This window comes from Gouania willdenowi, chromosome 6, assembly GCF_900634775.1.
Source record: "Gouania willdenowi chromosome 6, fGouWil2.1, whole genome shotgun sequence".
Lineage (NCBI taxonomy): Eukaryota > Metazoa > Chordata > Actinopteri > Blenniiformes > Gobiesocidae > Gouania > Gouania willdenowi.
Genome location: NC_041049.1, coordinates 25,036,313 through 25,056,989, shown reverse-complemented (window position 1 = coordinate 25,056,989; position 20,677 = coordinate 25,036,313). Strand labels below are relative to the sequence as shown.

Genomic DNA, 20,677 nt, shown 5'->3' with positions numbered 1-20,677 from the left:
TATCACATTTCATTTTCACTGGATTTGGATTTTTCCATGTAAGCCCCAAAATAAATATCCACCATTGTTTTGCCACAACTTTCAGTCTCAAAACACCAGACACGTGTTTGTAAGTCACACTGGTTGTTATTGGGGGGTAAACACAAAGAATCACAGTAAGGGTGAAATAAAAACACTTCTATGCATCCCTTTATAATACTTTACAATGAAATTTTTCCAACTATGTCAACAATGTGTTTACAATGGAGATCAAAACAAACTTTTCAGTGGCAATTTTACCTTTTTTCGAGCAAATAATCTTTGATTTATTAATCTATGAGGCCTACACTATGGTAATAAATAAATAAATTAATGACCATCTCCTGCAGCTTTAATGATTAAAAGGGAGTTCATTAGTTGTAAATGTCATGTACATGTTTTTTTGTGTTTATTCAGGTGAATGTGGGAAAGATGGATTCTCCAATTGAGAAGTGGAATCTCATTATTGGTAACCTTGCACTAAAGCAGGTGAGTGCCGAACTACATATATATTAGGTGGTCAGTTAAAGAGCCGCAGATGTTTAAGCGACAGCGTGTAGACACAGATGTTTGGGAAAAGATGGGTCACTCTCAGGAGCCATAAGTAATTATTCTATGATTAAAGAGTGGAAGCAGTTGACAGTAAGAACAGCCCAGCCACAAAGAGTCAGACCATGTTATCAAAAGCTCTTGTGGAAAGCACTTCGAGAAGAGATTGAACTTTGGATCAACTCCACATTAAACACTGTTGGTGTTATACGCAACAGTTTAGGAACTGATGTCACTGAAATTGATTTTTTTCTGTAAAAGTGACCTTGAACACTCTTCCTACTATTTTATTTAGCAACATGTTGTTCTCATTGGATGGTAAGGACAAGTCTTTTTTTTACTGATCTTTGAACTCAACTAATGTTTCCCCCACACATGATTGTTGTTTTTGCTGAGAAACCTAATCGCCACTCTTCACAGCGTGTGGGTGTACCACTCTGCTGGATTGATATGTGATAGACGTGATAGTGAGCACAAACCCAGCTAATCATCTACTCACATGCTGATAAACACACCACAGCCTATGTAACATTACAGCACCATGGCCAGCTGTTTGCCACATGTGTTATGTCGTGGAATTTGTCAGCAAGAGCGACATCAGCTACTCAATGTCTAAATCCTTCAGTCCCTCCAGGATTTTGAGGCTAATTTTTGTGATTGTTGCGGCCTAAAACACTAGATTTTTTTGTCTGATTGCCTTTGAATCTCTTTCCAACTCTACAGAAAATGGCTTAGATTCACAACAATTTAACAAGATAAGAATCATTTCCATCACGTATTTAAGGTTTTTATTGCAGAGAATAAAGTGGTGATTTAACTTTTTGCTACAAAAACAAAAATTGCCTTTGAAACGATATATCACACGACTATGTTCCCATATATTTGGAAATTACCGGAAATGGGGGGTGGGCCCCGGGGCCCCATTTAAAACAACAAAAGGGCTCCAAGCGTCTCATCATATTCATTAATAGAGTCTTCATACCAAACTGCATTCCGATCTAATGAGATCTAACAGAGTAGTAGTCATTTGAAAAATGGGGCCCCCTGGCACCCCCCGTGACTAGTATGGGGTAATGGGCCCCATTTATATATCGTATGTGCCAATGATTTGGTCATATTTGACCCGCAAACAAAAGAAACTTTTTCTTTTGGGGCCCCAAATCGAAAATCAGGCTCCGAGCGTTGATACGTACACATCCATAGATTATACCTACTTGTTCACTAATAACAGAGGATTAGTGATTTTAACTAGTGTACACAACAACAAGAAGAAGAACAAAGTGAGTGGCGTTTTGAGTCCGGTAGCCCAGCCTAAAAACTAGCACCTGTGAGCTCTACAATCTGGTGAGGTTGGATTGAGAAAAGAGTGAATAGAGAGTTATATTGAGTAATGAGTAGCTAGTTAAAATAGCATAGATTGTTCATTGTAGATTTTATAGTATAGACGGTATGTCTTAACTGCTCCCGTAGCCCCTCCCATAATTGAGGCATTTTTTGAATTTCCCTAATATTGGCAGGTCAGGAGAAAGCAGGGCTTTAGTTACACTTTCGTTCATTACATTAACCCTAAGCCCACTATATCCCTCCACCTAACCAACAAAATGCCAACATAGCTCCAAAGGTGTCATAATTTAGTGAAAGGTGTCGATTTTTACCGACGACACTTAATGACAGCCTTCATGACACCTTATTCATGCTAATGACAGCGTAATGTCAGCCTTATGTATGTAGCTTCAAGTAAAGTGTTACCAAAGCAAGTGTGTAGACGTACGTGATGGCGTACCAGACATCATTTTAAATTCCTGGAGGGACTGATTGTTCTTCTTCTCCTTCGTAGTGTAAGCAGTGGTTGTGTTGTGTTGAATAGTGTATGACCCTCCCCTGTTGTAGGTTCAGGCCACAGTCGTGGGCTTCCTTGCTGCTGTAGCAGCTGTTATTCTTGGCTGGATCCCAGAGGGCAAGTTCCAGATGAGCCATGCTGTGCTGCTCTGCTCCAGCAGTGTGGCCACGGCCTTCATCGCCTCCCTGCTGCAGGGTACACACACAAACACACACACATCTGCTGAGTCATGCGCTCACTCACATGACGTGTAATGTTGTTTCTGAGTCACTGCTGACGATCCATCTTTTAAAAAGGTCTTCACACTTTATGTCGCCTTCAGGAATCATCATGGTCGGGGTAATTGTTGGTTCCAAGAAGACTGGTATTAACCCAGACAATGTAGCCACACCAATAGCAGCCAGCTTTGGTGACCTCATCACCTTGGCCATCCTGGCCTGGATCAGCCAGGGCCTCTACCAGTGCCTAGGTAGGTGACAGAGCTGTGTTTACTGGGCTGTGGTTTGCTTTTAGAAATACTATAATGAACACACTCAGAACACATCAATAACCACAATGAATGCAATATTACAAGTTGTGTTGAATGATAGTCCTTATCAAAGCTTGTGAGTATGCACAGCACTCAGCTTTAGTTTTTGTTTTATTCTGCTTTATTGTCACTCAATGCATTATACTTATGGCTCACAGTCCAAGGACTGATTATTAGCTGAACGCTAACATCCGTCTTTATATTGATTTCTTTAACAATCAATGTGTGTTCTTTGAAAAAAGGGAGCAGAGAGACTTATTGTTTGGGATAAAACTAATCTGAGACATAAAGGAATCCAAATGTAGCCCCAAAGGAGGTGTTTAAAGGACAGATGTTTCATCCTTTTGTAGGAGGAAGTCTGGTCTCATGTAGAGACAGCATGAGTTAGTGATATGAATTGTCTGTTTTTATGCGTTTTATGTTTTTATGAACTCTGATTCAGGATTACCTTTGAAAAAGAAGAATGTTGGCCGACCATTTATTTATATTTACCCTTTTGGAATAGGCTTGTGTTTCCTAACACTAAACCACATTCTGCTGGTCTCCAAAAATCATAAATGACTTTAGATTAAAAAAATTACTCAAATGCCAAAAAAAAGCTGGTTTTTAAATGTGGTGGTGTTTGTTATTTAGAGGGAGAATAAATTATAAAATTCCCATGATTGCCAAAGAGTTTTTTAGAATCTAACAGCGAGAAAGAACCATGAAACTGTTGTCAGTTCACACATTCTTCATTAGTTTTTAGGAGCGCTGATCCACTCTGTCCAAATTAGTGCTTTTCTAAATTCATCCCAATCAGAATAGCTTTTTTTTTTTTGTTTGATTGTTCACGCCCACCATCATTATATTTAGGCTGGGTGTTGCATCACTCTCATTAATCTCCCCACATTTGTCACTGGAGTGGTTCAATAGATTACACCCCACGACACAATAACTTGTGTTAACCACTCCTTCCATTTTCCCACCCTTACTCCCTCTCTCCTGTTCCCTTTCCCCTCACCAAGGTGTAACACTGCCCTCCCTTTTTATATCTACCCTCTAATATATGTTTTCTTAGCCTTCCTTAGGAAGGACTGGTGAGGATCACAATTAAGCAATACAATAAAACATTCATAGTTGTCGCATAAAGACACTTGTAGTGTTCTTTGATAGCATGTGCAGGCATGGTAGGGAAAAACAAGGGGAAACAGTTTGTTCTGTTCAAGGAATTAGTTTTGAAATTCACATTAGCACACAGCAGCAGTATGTTCAACTGTCATTGTATTACTTCCCACTGTCAGTGGGTGGCAGTAGGACAGTAGGTAAACTTTGAGGGCCGGATTCACAAAAGGTTTAGTGCAAATGTCACTCCACGCTCTAATAAGGAGTAGAAAGCCCAGAGAATCAGGTGTGCACTGCTGCTGCGCTTCCAAATGTGCCCTCATTTCATTTAGTGCATTTCCCTCTGATGAATATGTATAGTAGGCGGATCTCCCAGAGGGAGCAAAAATATGGGAGGAGTAAATGCAAATAAATGAATGCAGGGGATGCAATGCAATTAATCAAATCTGGAACTGTTTGCGGTGATAGTTTTAGTACCAGAAAATACCACAGCTGAGAAGGAGGTGCAAACACACACGCAGACATCATCGCTGCCATGAATGTGGACAGAAGACACAGCAGAGATGGGAAAAAAAGGCTCCAGTACATGCATGCCTGTGTATGTGTGTGTGTGTGAAAAAGCTGGATGTGCATCTGCGATGGCGCGTATGTCCAGTGGCTGCAGTGCAGAGAGGATGCTTTGAGCGAAGATCATGGATGTAGCTCTGGACGCACAGCTCCAATGAGCTCCTGCAGGTCTTTTTCTCTATGTTTTGACCGTAAAACTCTTGTGTCGCGTTGATGGCCAGCAGAATCAGCTGAGCAGCATGTGTAATTTATGCAGCGATGGCACAAAATTCACAAATGAGAGTGCGTGACTACTCAGGAGTACAGACTTGCTGGATGATGGTCAGTAGCTGACCTAAAAATGGTGCTGATCGGCTAATTGACAGACTGTGTAGCTACATTAACTTAGATCAATGGCGTCAACAGATCAATTGGACGGTTTTGGTCCAAATCTGCCTGTTTTTCATGGACTGATCAGAGGAAAATTACTGGATTTGCCGGAGCACCCACATTAAATGAGGGGGAAAAAATATCATTAGGTTTTTAAGTTTTTTTGTTTTATTTAAAAAAAAGCAGCAGACAGAAGTCCATCTGCCTCAAATTTAACTTCGTCAAATGTCAGTGTGCTTATGCGCACTGACATCTCCACATTAAACGAGCATTTAACTGCACCAGTTCTGCTCGTGCACTAATCATTGCTGCAATCTTAGTGAGTTCTGCACAGCAGGTGAGGAAACTGCGTCACTAAAGGCTTTAGGGAAGCAACTGCATTACCACCCTTTATTACAGATCCTTGTGAATCAGGCCCTAACTCGAGTAGGCAGAATTAGGGACTATACTACTAACGCATTTGGAGACGAAAATGACTTTTTGAAGGTATGTCAGACTAGACTGTTGCCTTTTGTTCTCTCAGGGCTTTCCTTGTATTTGTAATGTTTGCTTAGCTAAAAAAAAAAAAAGAAAAAGGTTTCACTCTGCAAGACTTAATAGTTTTACTGTTTTACATCTGCACACATGATGACGTGGCTTCAGTTAGATTTAAAGTAGAATACAAAATAATTCAGAAAATCCTCACACTCTTCCCCCAGTCAGCCACTAGAGGTCTCTCCCACATCGCTCTGGATCAGATCCATCCTCTAGTGTCTCTTACTGAACAGAGAAACCACTTTAGTGGTTAGTACATTCCACATGGCCAGTGCATGTCCCACCCAGGTCCACGCGGCAGCACTTCCTTCACTAAACTCAGCCTATCCTTTGTAAAGCGTCTTGCACTAAGATCCTGTCTGCTCCAGTTGATAATTGCAGCATTAGGAGAGTGGAATCTAGGTTTGAGTTGTGATTTCATTCATCCTCTGCTGAGAAAGGAGGGAGGGCTGTGTTGTCTCACAGGACAGATGCTGTTTTCTAACTGAGCCTAAATATTCCGTATAAACTCAAACAAACAATCATTTTATTCAAAGCTTAAATCGTTTTTAATTTTCATTAGGGCTGAAGACTTTAAATATCATCAAGTGAGCCTGAGTAGAGATGAAGCGCCCAGCCAGATGAAGAAGCTGCAGACTGGAGTCCAGCTGAGGTGGCCTCATTAACGGAGTGCTTTTCACAAACCGGATTGTTACGGAGTGCTGCAGCGAGAGCCTGCCATGGTAAAAAAAATAAGCTGTAATAATGAGAACGCAGCTACAGTGCAAACACCACAAAATGGGACAGAGCTTGTGAGTGTGCACAGTGTGTTTGTCTATGGTGAGGACGGGAGGCTGATTGAGGACACGCTACAGGACAGAACACATGAAGAAAAGATTTTCCTGTTGCGTTTAATGAGACGCGCCGTCTAGATAGTGGTACACACTGGCACCTGCAAAGATCATTTAGTTAAGTGATACATCATCAAACACTGAGTAGGCATGGCAGGGTAACAGAGACCACAGTTAGTGTGGTATAGAGAATGCAAAGATTTTTAACTGTCGTTTGTGCGCTTGTGAACATGTACAGAACAAAAATTCATACCTGAGTTTTCCATTGGGTCTTATATAAATAAATAGGAAAACACGCGAGTATACAAGTAATATGGTTTACAACAGAAAAGGCTCACTGCAGCAGCAGTTATTGTTGTTTTTCATCGCACTTTGAGCAGAATAATTTCTATTTATAAAACAGGAGATGTCTGGATCTATAATTTATCATTACATTATTGCGTTTCTAGCTGTTGATTAGAAAACATGTATGATTTGGATAGAGATGCACCATGTAAACAGTGGCTTGTTATTAATGCTGTGACATTGAGGGCCTATACTACGAAGCTAGATAATTATATCCTAGATTTATCTCTGTTAGCAGGCTTCTCCGAACCAAACATTCTCATTAAGACAGAAGCTGTCCTACGAATCTCGATTACAACACACTAAGTTAAGCGAGGTGATTAAAGCCTGGCTATGTGTGTGCTTTTGTGACAGAGGAGGAGATTGCAGCGTTAGACCGAACACAATCACGGAGAAACTATGTAGCAATTTACGTCACCATTGAGGAATAATTCTTTAAAAATATGAAGAATTAAAATCCATAATTCAGACCAAAAACAACAGTGATGCTGCAGTAAAAGCAGCAAGTAATTAATGCAGGAATTGATGAGTGTTAATACTAGAAATTAGTGAGATTATAAATGGGAATAAACAGACACTCAGATGAGTTTCACTTTAACATTGTTTGTGGCTCTGACGTTGCGTTCATGCAGATCAGCCTACATCATAGGGTGGAATATATTTATATTTTATATTATCTTACAGGACTGAGGCTCTCGGCGTCATCACAAAATACATGAATGAATGAATAAATGAGTTACTTTATTGGTCTGAAAGCGACCGACTGGCTTTATCAGCTGACTAATGTAGGTCAGTCCATCAGATAAAAATCTAAATGTTTCCTATAGGATGTCATGGGTAAATGAAAAGATTGCATCAATGTCTACATATTCTCTCTCTGTGTCCGCATCACATCAGATCCACACAGAGACGTGTTCACAATGATCCTCCTTTGATTGGACAGATCTGATTGGTCAGGAGGCGTGACTTTAGTACTCTCTCAGATCCTAGCCAGAACAAAACCTGGCCCCGACCAGTTTAGTCATTCAGTGTAAGTTACCATGGTGATTTAGCCTCGTAAGATGTTAGCCACTTTCGTAGTATAGCACACACCGATGAAATCCCGGAAGTCAGCGTGATAAGAGGAAATCTATCTTCGTAGTACAGGGTTTGAAAGTGTCTGTGTTCTGGGCTTTGCTTTCATTTGCTGTTATTCTAAAACAGTGCAGCCCCTAGACCACAAACGAGGAATAGCAGTTACTTTTATTGAATATCTGAACTTTGTGTTCTCTATGTACTCCTGGGCCTGGTGTGTAATTGTACTGTGATCCTTGCACTTTTTGTTTAACTTTTCTCCATGCCTCTGAGAAGCAGGACTGTTACTTGGCAGGTGGCTGTAGATTTGGTTTTACAAATACGTTAATGCTTTATTGTGATACTCTCTTAAAGCATTTAACGTGCTAGTTTTCATACCTTGTTAATTATGTTTTGGATTCCTCCTTGCCGTCATAAAGCATGAACGTACCTGTTATTTAGAACAGTCTGTCTCTGTCATAGCTGAAGGAGTTTTCTGGCAGCTGCAGTGGTCTTCTTCCTGGCAGAGGCCTTCAGTCAAATGTACCGCTTCAGAAATGGACAGGAATATCAATGATTTGGTCACTGGTTAATTCAGCAACAGTATAACTGTTGGGTGACAGACTGTCAGAGCCTTAATGGGAGCCTGGCCTATTGCCAGCTGACTCTGAATGGTTCCTTAGGGAGTATCAGGTTCCCTCTCTCCTCACTGAGCTGGGATGCTGCCGGAGGTGGAGTTTATCTTCCTCTGCCTTTATATTGAGAACTTGATGCTAAATCGATTTTATTTCTGCGTTGTGCAGCAACCTCTGATTCTTTTATGGTCAGAAATCTAGGGTTTCCATCCAATAGAAAGGCACTTTTATTGTATAGCACATTTTATACACAAGGCAACTCAATGTGCTTTACTACACAATTAAATAGTTCAACCAAAAACATTAAACAGTTTGAACTCAAGCATGAAAACATTCAATCAAAAATAAAATGGTTATAAATTTCCCTCTCAATCATATGCAGTAGAGAAAAAGTGCCTTTAACTTTGATTTAAAAATGTTCACATTAGATGCTGACTTCAGTTCTGCTGGCAGTTTGTTCCACTTCTTTGCAGCATAACAACTAAAAGCAGCATCGCCATGTTTGTGGTGAACTCTGGGCTCCACTATCTGACCTGTGTCCATAGATCTGAGAGACCTGCTGGGTTCATACCTGACTAACATCTCACTGATGTATTCTGGACCAAACCCATTCACAGATTAAGGGTGCTTTCACACATACCTCTTTGATTCGTTTCCTTGGATAGTCCAGTTTTTTTGCGATATGTGTAAGCTCGCTTGAAGTCTGGTGTGGTGCAAACAAGCAAACTCTGGTGGGTCTCTGTTTGGCTCAAGCGAAGCATGGTGTGGTTTTAAATTATGTGAAAAATCAAAAAGCCCAAATATAGGACTTTACGTTGTAAATTGTGACAAAGCATATCCATCAGTGACTGGGGAGCGGCGGAACACAGCAATCACACACATTGTCGCTGTGGCAACAGGCACACTCACAACCCAGCATTTCAGCAGGCAGCACACACACAAATGTCCATGCATTTTCAGATCCACTTTGTCAGCAAACAAACACGTGCCTCCCGTATTACTCCCACATCATTCATTTATTTCACTTCTTTCTCTTCTCTAAACTGTTTACATGGTCAACATGGCTGCACACCTTACTGCTCTATGTTTCACCTGCTTACACATTATACACATCCTTCAGTTACCGGTGACATGACGCCTCTGAGCGCTGACCTGTGTGGGACGGAGTGGCTCATCTCTGTGTTTATGTAGCGCATTAGCGCAGGTTGTGGGATCGTGTGATTATGGGTTAATTTTAATTATTATTAATTACGTTTCTGGGGAGTTTGTTTTAGGATTTCCTTTGGAAAACATAGGAAGAGGGGAAAAAAATATAGGACGTGACGGCGCAACTGTCAGTAATCACACAAACAGTCATGTCAACGAGCGCACACAGACATAAACACACTCTGCTCTCTTCCGTCCTGCAGCAACACACATACATACACAACACAAACATTTCCACACTCATTGTGTATATGGCTCATTTTGAATGATTATTAATTACGTTTCTGGGGGGTCTGTTTGAGGTTTTCCTTTGGAAAATGCATTTTTTTGAGAGAAGTGTTGTTTTGTTCTATGGAGGCTGAAGTATTCTGTTCAACGGGCAACCGACTGTTTTGCCTGCATGACGTTGTTCAGAAGGTTTGGTGCGTTTGGCAAATAGCATGTGTGAAAGCGGACCAGACCAAATGAAAATGTAACAATGTTGCAGATTCACCACCTGAACTGCACCGAGTCCACCGGACTATATGTGTGAAAGCACCCTTATACACCAGCAGAACTTTAACTTTTGTTAGAATCAAACAATTCTATTAAAGAGCAGCAAACTGAGCTTCTTTTCCTTTCACAGATTCCTACTCGTATGTGTCGTCGCTGGTCTGTGCCTTCTTCATGTGTCTGACTCCTCTGTGGATCATTATTTCCTCCAAGCACCCGGCCAGCCGCACCCTGCTCTACTCTGGATGGGAGCCAGTCATCACTGCCATGCTCATTAGCAGGTGTGTGCGTTTGTCACTAAAGTCCTGACTGTGTTTGGGGAAAATACAGCTGTCCTGTGACTGAGACTCCCACTGTCTGGTTTGTTAATGACTCATTCATGAAAGAAATTGTAGCCTGTTTTCCTGAGCCTGGTACAGAGGGAACTAAACATGTATTCATTATTCTATTGTTCTCTTTATGGAAGCAAAAAGTGTCATTAGTACCAGTAGTGAAGCTTTTTTTACCAGTAACATATTTTAGGTCTACTAGTACGACTAATAACACAAAAATGTCAACTAGTGGACTATATTGCTTTATTAGTAAGGTCTTCTTGCACACTAGTGCACCAAAAATCTTTAGAACAATTTTGCTGTTTACTAGTACCACCAGCATACTCAAAATCTCACAAGTAGTACTCGGGAACTGTTTTAAGTCTACAAATAGTACTAGTAAAGACAAAAGATTCACTGGTAGTACCAGTAGACCTAATGCCAATGAAGTAGCAGGGATTATAACAAAATCCAGTCATCTGATTGTGGTAGTAATATATATATATATATTATTTTTTTTAAATATATTTTCCCCACCCGCTTATTAGCATATAATGCTTTCTTGTAGTACCAGTGACATGTTTTGCTTCACCAGTAAAGTGTACTTGTAGTAGAGCAAATTTTACTACTAGTAGAGCTAAGCTATGGTTCATATTATGTTTATGCTCTCCTGCTGGGCTGGAGTTTCAAACATATTGTGGTCAAAATAAGTCATGTTAATAAAATGATATATAATTATGAATGAGTTAAGCATAGTGTGCCATTTTCTGCCTGATTGTTTAATATATATACAGTATATATACAGTATATATTTATATATATATATATATATATACATACTAGGGATGTGTATTGACTGGCATCTGGCGATATGATTTGTATCCCGATGCATAGGACACGATGCGATATATCCCGATTTTTAAATATAAGGCGATTATTGCGATTGTTTTTTTAAATATATGACTTAAGAAACAACTTATCTGTACATGTGTACACCTTCATGAGAACGTTACGTATGAAATATGTTATTGGCATATTTTACACTCAAAACATTGGCTTCAACATGCCATGTGCCAACAACTTAAAATAAAAAAATAACATACAATCTGCCTGTGGCTTTTAAACCAACTTTGACTTTAGTGCAACATGACTTTAGTGCAACATAACTGAGGTATACAGTATGTCTAGAACAATAAATAAATGCAGAAAGTTAGTACTTTCTTTTTATGATTTTATTGAAAAAACACAAGCTGGTCAATATGTACAGGTTTCAGCACTTCTTTATGCAGTTACAAGTTACAATGTCTCCTGCGGTGGAAAAGAATTTAAAGGTTAAAAAAATATATATATATATATTGTTTTTTTTTTTTAAAAAATTCATATGGATGCATTTAGAATCGATCTGTAAATCGCGCGACATAATATCGCGATATATCGCTGAATTGATTTTTCTTCAACACCACTAATATATACACATCTCCAACTCTCTCTCTCTTTTACACTCTAGTCAGTGAGTGTGGTACAACTTAATCAAAAGGAAAGAATGCAGATGTTAATACTATTGATAGAAACACAGGAGAAAGCTTTCATTTATTGCGGCACACAGTCACATTTAGGAAAGAACATTTTTGAACACACAGTGACTGATCTTATTATGTTGTGTTCTTTAGCATCGGGGGGCTCATCCTCGATAAAACCGTATCTGATCCAAACCTGGCCGGCATTGTGGTATACACCCCGGTTATAAATGGTGAGTATTAATCTTTCTCTATGGCTGAGCAGGAGAACTGTTACATTTGTTATCACCTGCCTCTAAGGCACAAGGAAAAGCACAATCCGGTCAAAGATGAGACCAAAGGTTTTAGAGATATTGCTTTCTACATCCTGATGGGGATTAAAGGGAGACAGGCACATATGTAAAGAAAATCCCTCTAATCCTTCGTTTTATATTCATTCTCTGTCAAAGTGTAAAACAGGCTGCAGTCTTCAGCAGCCTGATCCAAGGGCCTTTTATCAGCATTCATGACAACGTTTAGGATCATGACCAATTCTGTACTTTAACACAGGAAAGAACAAAGGGTTTTTTGTTTTTGCTTTTTGTGTCATTTCTGTTGTACTTTTTTTGTTTTTATGTGTATTTTATTGTTGTACTTTTTTCATCATTTGGAATTATTTTCCATATTTTTGTTGTTATTTTGTACGTTTTTTTTCTGTAGTTCTGTATATTTTTTATATTTTGTGTTTGATGAGTCATTTTGTGTTTTATTTTATTTTGTTTTTATTGTTTTGTATATTTTTCCATTATTTATTCATGGTTTTAATGTGTTTTTGGAGTAATTTTTTTTTTTTTATTTCAGTCTTTTTATGTGTTTTTCTGAAATTCTATGTTTTTGTGTTTTTTGGATTCATTTTTTGTTCGTTTACTCTGAGGAGCCTCACAGAATTGGATCTGGCCTGTGATTAGAGAATGCAAGCATTGGGAACATGTGTCAGAGCTGAAAGAACATGTTTTGTGGTTTAGTGGTAGACTCCTGGGGCCTCATTTATCAAGGGTTTTTATCAAGGACAGATTTTAGTACACTCCCAAGCAAAGTATGGTATCTATGAACTTGTACATGTGTGCTTGAACACACTTGTACAGGTGTAAATATACGCACAGCTCTGACCAGGCATACACTCAAAGCCTAGTGGTAGAACACTGAAACTACAAATAAACTGTACAGAATCCCTTGATGTTCAGCAATCGTAAACCTCAGATGTTCTGTTTCCTCTAATTAATGAAAGTTATTAAAATAAGCAATTTGAGTATTTGGTGTAACGGGTTATAAAACAGCGTTGGCGGGACAAACTGAAAAGGAAACTTGAAATGTGCGTGCCATGGCTTATCGTGCACTGTTAGAGGGTTTGGAGAGCATTTAAAGATGGTGCTGATCTGTTCAGTGGGAGCACAGAGTTGCTACTACCTCCTCCCCAAAAATATACTGATTTATTTTATGCTGTGATTTGCAAATGTTGGAGCGACAGACGATGCACACATAAAAGCCATCCCCGGTGCGCATCCAGCTGCTCTTTGCGCCTCCAAGCAGGAGCTGCTGACGGTGAATACTTGATTGTGGAGTGTTACAATGTTTCAAAGATATTTTCTATGGTTTGTTATATCATCACTCGATAATTGGGGATATGGTTATGCACTGAAGCCGTGGCTAATGACGCCTGGACCCTTCAAAGCAGACCTGCAACTGGGCCCATACGCGTTCAAGAGGCATCAGTGACTGAACACACACTAATTTTGCTAAAAGGCCGATGGTTGTGGCTGTTCAAAGTCTGTCACATTATTTTGGTTCACTGCGCGGAATCCCTCGGAGATGACGAGCCGGTTTCACACAGAGCCTGTCCCACCACGTAATGCTGCTGCCATTCCAACAAGACAGAGAATCATAGATATTTTAGAGAAGTCTGCCTGTTAACTGTCTACAAAAAGTGACACATTTCAGATTTGGCATTTTAAAGATTATTTTTGCGCGTGTATCATTCTGTGCTAATGATTGGAGTATTTGTGATGTTTGTCAGTTGATCCTTTATTTCATTTACGGCTTTGGTTCCTCTGGAAAAGTATGTTCACGCAGAGCTGCAGTATGTAAGTTATTTATTTATTCATTTTTTTGCTTCATCTGGTCAAAAATCCATAATAACCTTTCTGCATATTGTAATACAAAGTGTTCTGAGAGAACAATGGACCTCTGCTCTTTCTCTTCACTCTGTATTCAAGCTTTAGAAATCAAGGAGTGGGATGCTCTTGTTCAGCCAATCAGAGATCTTTATACAAACCAAGTGCTCCATGAGCTGTTTTGGGCGTTACTATTGGCTGCTCGAGAAAAGTTGATGCACATTCACATCCTGAAGGCACAATGGCAGACGTTCCAGCAAGAAAAGTCCCCATTGCTGCGTTATGCAGAACGGCTTACATGACAAAGCAAGCTAAAAATATGGGAGAACAATGTGGAGAAGCGAGAGTCTCAAGCCCCAAACATAACAGTTGAGTGTTAACCACTTCTTCCATCATCCCACCCTAACTTTCTCTTCCCTGTTCCTTTCACTCTCACCCAGGTGTGTAACACTGCCCTCTCTTATTATATCTGCATTATATATGCAATAAAATACGTGTATTTGTTTCATTGAAATAATAAAAAATGCATAGTTGTCGTAAAAAATATTGCACTATAAGTAGTGGTGATCTTTGACAGCATGTGCAGACAAGGTTAAAAGATTAACTGATGCTGATATTTTAGATGATGCTAAAATATATTTTCTCCAATTATAGTTAACATCACTGTTAAGGGCCAACCATTTATTTGGAAACTTCAACTAACTGACACGACTAGTTTACTGTTTCTAAGCAATAGTTTGTGCTGTTCGTTTGACACCAGCTCTATCATCTTACTAACATAATAGTTTTAACCATGTTGTCTTCCATCCTAAGGTCCTTGGTTGCTGACGTTTGTCTTTTGTTGTGGTTTCTGAAGCTTCTGCTGAGAAATAAAGCTCTAGTTATTATAAGACTAGAAATCTAAATCCGAAGGATACGACAGAGCTTCTGTTTAATGAGTTTACTATTTGATTTATGTTGCTAAATTTAAAGCATTCTCTTTGAGGCTCCAGTCTTAATGAGGATCAGATTTGTGTAACTCTAAAGATGACAATAACAGCCTGTTTCAGTTAGAAGTTCAGGCAGGCACAATCAAACTCTGCTGTTGTGTTGTTTTTCTTGTTGTTGGGCTCATTTACGTCTTTCTGTTTTTTAATTGATTCAGTCTTTTACTCCTGGAGCAAGATTCACCATGGATTCTAAACTTAGAAACAATTTACTGAACACATTTCCTTACTTTTATTGTTTATTCATCTTGTGCTGCATGGCTCTGAGGTGTGAGTGTATTCAGATGTGAGAACAGAAAATAAAAGTGTGGAGAGTAAACCAGTCATGGTCTTGAAAAAACCCCTGAATTTTCATCAGTCTAACAAAGCTGCTTCCTGTCAGCTGCTTTTTTATGTTCCTTCTTTCATCGTCCTCTTGTAACAGTTGTGCCTGAGATATGGCACCTCCACAGCAATACATTAGAAACAACATGTAGTGAGATGGATTACCATTTGGATTTTACTAAAATTTATTTCCTGTTGGAAAAACCTCGGCAGAAAGCGGTGGCCGGCCAGGGGTCTCTGTTTTTAATATTGAGTCATTCTGCAACATTTAGGCAACCTATTAAAACGCACCAGTGTTTTTGTTCAGATTTCTATTATTTACCTCTTTGATCCTCACCATGCTTTGCTTTCTCAGATATTCCGCTCTTTCTGTGATGGTGTGAAAGCTCACTTGAAGTCTGGTGCAGAGCAAACAAGCAAACTCTGGTCCTCTATTAAATGTGGGTCTCGGTTCGCCTCAAGCAAAGCATGGTGCGGTTTTTAACCATGTGAGAAAGCAAACAGGATCAAAGGACTTTACGTTAAGGTGCAATTGTGATGGAGCAACTCCATCAGTGACTGGATAGCGGCGGCACACAGCAATCACACAAACTATCATCGCGGCAACAGGCACGCTGACACACTCACAACCCAGTGTTCCATCAGGCAGCACACACACAAATATTTATCTATCCATCCATCCATTTTCAGACCCACTTTGTCAGCAAACAAAAAAACACGTCACAAACATTTCCTCACTGCCTTCGGCATTAGTCCCACATCATTGATTTATTTCACTTCTCTCTCTTCCCCAAACAGTTCACATGGTCAGCGATGGCTGCACACCTGACTGCTTTGTTTCACCTGCTCATACAGTAAATTCTCACATCTTCACACATTATAGGATATTTACCGTTAACTTAAGTTACCGGTGACATGACGTCTCTGAGCGCTGACAGGCGAGATGTTCAGCATCAGCTGTGTTTATGCGCACGTTTAGCGCAGGTTGTGAGATCGTGTGATTATGGGTTATTTTTAATTATTATTAACTAAGTCTCTGGGGGATTTGCTTTAGGATTTCCTTTGGAAAACATAGGAAGGACAAAATATAGGACTTGACAGCGGCAATAATCACACATTGTCACGGCAACGAGCACACACAAACACACCCAGCGCTCCTCCGTCCTGCAGCAACACAGAGATATACACATCACAAACATTTCCACACTCATTGTGTTTTTGGGTTGTTTTGAATCCTTATTAATGACTTTTCTGGGGGGTTTGTTTGAGGATTTCCTGTGGAAAATGCTTTTTTCTGACCGAAGTATTGTTTTTGTCTATGGAGGCTGAAGTATTCTGTCCAATTGGCGACTGACTGTTTTGATCAGCCAAGCACAAGAGCTACAAATATACACTGCTTTCAATAAGTGTTAAAGGATGTAAAGTCTGCAACAAATGTGTCTAATAAGTCATTAGTGAATACCAGGGAACCACGAGTGATCATGAGAAATTAAAAGAAAATATGTAATGAAAATAAATAAGTTACACATTAAAGACAAGCAACGTGAAATGAAATAATACTAAAAATACTCGTTTTAGGAGTCGCTGCTTTTACTTTTCAGAACAACATGTAAAGCTCAGTGCGTCCTAACCCAGACCTTCCCCTAAATAAGGCACATACTACAGAACTCACTCACACATGCTGTTCCTTACAGGTGAAAAAGCCAAAAGTGGCACATATTGTGCAGCTGTTTGTTAATAAATTAGCCTGTGTGGTATTTTGCATCAGAAAATTTAACCCAGAATTGTCTTTCTGGTCAGACTTTATTTGAAATAAAAAAATGTGTAATGTGATGCGGAAACGGGTAAACCCTAAAAAGCAATTTGGGAAATTTTGAAATGGAAAATTGAAGGCCCTGCTCATGGCTCCTCTTTAATTTTTGTTGTCTTGTCATATGTACCTTTTTTCCTGCACCTTCTGTTCAACATGTTTAGATAAGGTGTCTTCTGCTTTCATATTTTTATTTCACAAATAATTCTGTTTTTCAGCCCACACCCAATCTTTCTTTAGCATGTTTCTGTCATTTGTACCACATTGGAGAGGACAGCAGGAGTCCACCCAACTCAACCTCACCCTCCGGGTTTAGTCTGGAGCTGACTAGAAGCTTGACAGTCCTCCTTCGCCTCATTCACCCTGTCAGACCCATTGACCTAAATAAGCACGGTTCCCCCAAAACCCCCCACACCTTAGACGCTGCTGTGTGGATGTGTGTGGTTGCACTGAAGCCGAACATCATCATGCACAGTCAGACCAGTGGAGCATTGTAATTTTGATGTTACTTGATAACATTTATAATCTGAGACTTCTTAGTTTGTTCAATAAAATGATGCACTTTCTTTCTGTAGGAATGGTTACAATAATTTGTTCTATTGTTGGTACTGGACTGTGATGAACCAGGGCTGCTTCCTGGCTGCAGATCTATTTGTACCACATCTCATCTTCCATAGAAACAAAGAATAAAGAAAGAACAGGCACTAACGAGAGCAGGATCGGCCGTGCATTGCGTTCAGACAGGAGTGTGAAAAGGCACTGTGATATAATATGTGTTTACAGCCCCAGTGGGAGCACTGGCAATGCTCGAATAAAGGCTCAGCAGGCGAACAAAAGCCCACAGGAGATTCAATTAAGTGGACATCACCTCAATGGTGTTGGTTGTGTCTAATTCAATCCACTTGCTGTGAAACTGTTTATTCTGTCTGTACAATTTCAAATATACAACCACATCTATAAATGCCACATTAGCAGCAATCTGATTTGATCTGCTCTGTGCTCACCTGTCTGCAGCTCTTAACTATTAGTATGTAAGTGAGCTTTCCTCTGGCGGTTAGTCACCAGACTGTGGCTTTACAGATTAAAAGACCAAGGAAAAGGTAGAGGTACGAAACGAGAATTCAAATTGCCGGTAGTCTGTCCTTTCATAATTACAGATGGCAACGCACATTTTCATGACTGATCACCTGTTTCATGTTAATTAAATCCTAACACGAGTAAGCTGCAAAGCATTGCTACACACAGGTGATACAGGCAGACACCGAATAACACGGAGCCTGGATGAAAATGTGTCACCAGAGACCCAACACACACAGTTTATAGGAGCTACTGAGATTGTTCTCAAACTGGTTTATGCTCCTTTCATTATATTACCCTTTTATTGCATTTTTTTTTTTTAAAAACATGCTTTTAAAAACATTTTTCAGAATTTTAATAGAAGACTGCTGAACTTAATTTAGTCTTGAGAAATCTTTGGTTTTATTTGGACTTTAGTTTTGTTATTTTGAATTGATTACCAATCCTTTTGTCCATTCCCTACATCTTATGTTCAATCTTTACATTAAGGCTTTCAACTGCTTAACATAACTGGCCATATTGTGCTTGTTTGCTTATTTCTCAAATTGTAATAAGTTGTTTGACTTATCGATGTGTTATCTTCAATCTTGGTATGTGGTCTCTGCAATTTTATTTTTGTTGACTTGGAAAGGACTAAAAAATATCAAAATGTTCAAAATGAAAATGTTGTCATAAATGTCAAAAATCAAGTAATTAATAGCAAATCTGACTTTAATTAATTGCAAGTTATTGCCCAGAAATTGTTTATTCTGAAACATGTACATTTATTAAGGAAAATGTGTAATAATTGCATTTTCTTTTACAAAGATAATTATCAAAAAAATGTTGTGAGCCAGACAGACTTCAGAAGTTTGAGCTTTTTTAAACATCAGTCTGTTATTACTAAAAATATTATTTAAAAAATACCCGAGATAGTCCGCTAAAAAAAGTGCACATAGGATCTAGCTCATCAGTTTAGAAAATGCCAGTGATAATATGAGGGAAGTGCAGAATAAATGTGAACCTTAAACATTCAAATTTGTTAAAACACAATCTTTTGCTCTTTTACATTTAGCTGCTAAGACACAGCAGTCTGTGCAGATTATTGAAGGAAAGAGCAGCTCTCTTTTTTTCAACCTACTATTATTATTAATGATGAATAAAATATTGTTCCAGTATTTGTGTTCTTAGTCCCAGTGTGGTAGTGTTGCACACAGGCTTCTGCATAGTAACGCTCTGTAGATTCACTCACAGTCAAAGCAAACCGCTGCAGACTCAGTCCTCTGTGTTAAAGCAAGCCGTGACTCACAGACTGCTGTCAGTGCCTACAGAGGTGCAGTGGTCACACGTTAGCGTCACATATGGAGCTTCGTGGCTGTATGATAGACTCCACCCCCCTCTCTTAGTCCGCGATCCTCCTCCACATTAATGAGATGGCCAAATTTATAGCAATTAGATGTAGTAAATTCTTAAATTGGCCATAGTAACACCCCTAAGCTTAGGGTTTTTTCCCAGGTTGTCATTTGTCCTCCCAGAATGTTGTTTTGCATTTTTATTGTGTTAGCTATATAACGGACTGATGACCAGATAGACCCTCAGTAGACCTACTAATAATTCTAATTCTCTTAAACTAAGAGTTGTCACAGTGTATTTATTCAAATCTGTAAGAGTACACACAGACTCGGGTATTTAAACACTTTACCAGCATGTCACCTTTATCCTGAATGTGAGTTTTGGATCCGATTTCTTCTGCATACCCTTCATGATATATTGGATTCAAACACAGATCTCTGAACCATATACCTGTCTCTGCTGCAGGTATTGGTGGTAACCTGGTGGCCATTCAATCCAGCAGGATCTCAACATATCTGCATTTTCATTGTGCCCCTGGGGAGGTTCCTGAGGAGGCCAAGGGCTGCTACTACCCCTGCCGCACATTCTGTGGAACAGGTCCGTTCAGACGTGACTTTGTGACACTGCTTGCCTTTCGGCTGCGTCTTTAATAAAGAAGGCAAATGTTTTCACTCTCTGGCACAGTAACAGAGAACTGTGCAGTGCATCCTCCTCCACTTTGATTTCTTTTTCAGGAGCCAATCATCGCTCTGCTCAGGTGCTCGTCCTCTTGGTCATCCCGGGCCACCTGATCTTCCTCTACACCATCCACCTGATGAAGAGTGGCCACACCACCCTGACACCCATATTTATGTCTGTCTACCTGGCTGCTGCTATGCTGCAGGTAAGGGTATAGTGTACTATGACCTTCTCAGGCTTCCTGTTGCACACATTGATCTTTGAAAAAAAAATTGGTATAAATAACTCCAAACAAACTAAAAATGTGTCCTGTAAATATGTATAAGCAAGGTTTAGTAATTTATCCAAAATAAGTTTGGTCCACATACAGTAGTAAGGCCTGTGATATTCCATGTTTGTGGTAAACAGACAGAAAAAATGTTCT

General features: G+C 39.5%; 1 protein-coding gene across 1 annotated transcript in view; it reads left to right on the top strand.

Moving 5' to 3' along the window:
* slc41a2b (solute carrier family 41 member 2b) overlaps positions 1-20,677 on the top strand; it is a 45,503-nt gene that overhangs the window by 11,094 nt on the left and 13,732 nt on the right. The window contains exons 4-10 of the mRNA XM_028450580.1: positions 436-507; positions 2,458-2,602; positions 2,730-2,876; positions 10,202-10,349; positions 12,050-12,129; positions 20,041-20,172; positions 20,310-20,458. Of these exons, the coding sequence (XP_028306381.1) occupies positions 436-507; positions 2,458-2,602; positions 2,730-2,876; positions 10,202-10,349; positions 12,050-12,129; positions 20,041-20,172; positions 20,310-20,458 (873 nt within the window). The remainder of the gene's footprint in view (positions 1-435; positions 508-2,457; positions 2,603-2,729; positions 2,877-10,201; positions 10,350-12,049; positions 12,130-20,040; positions 20,173-20,309; positions 20,459-20,677) is intronic.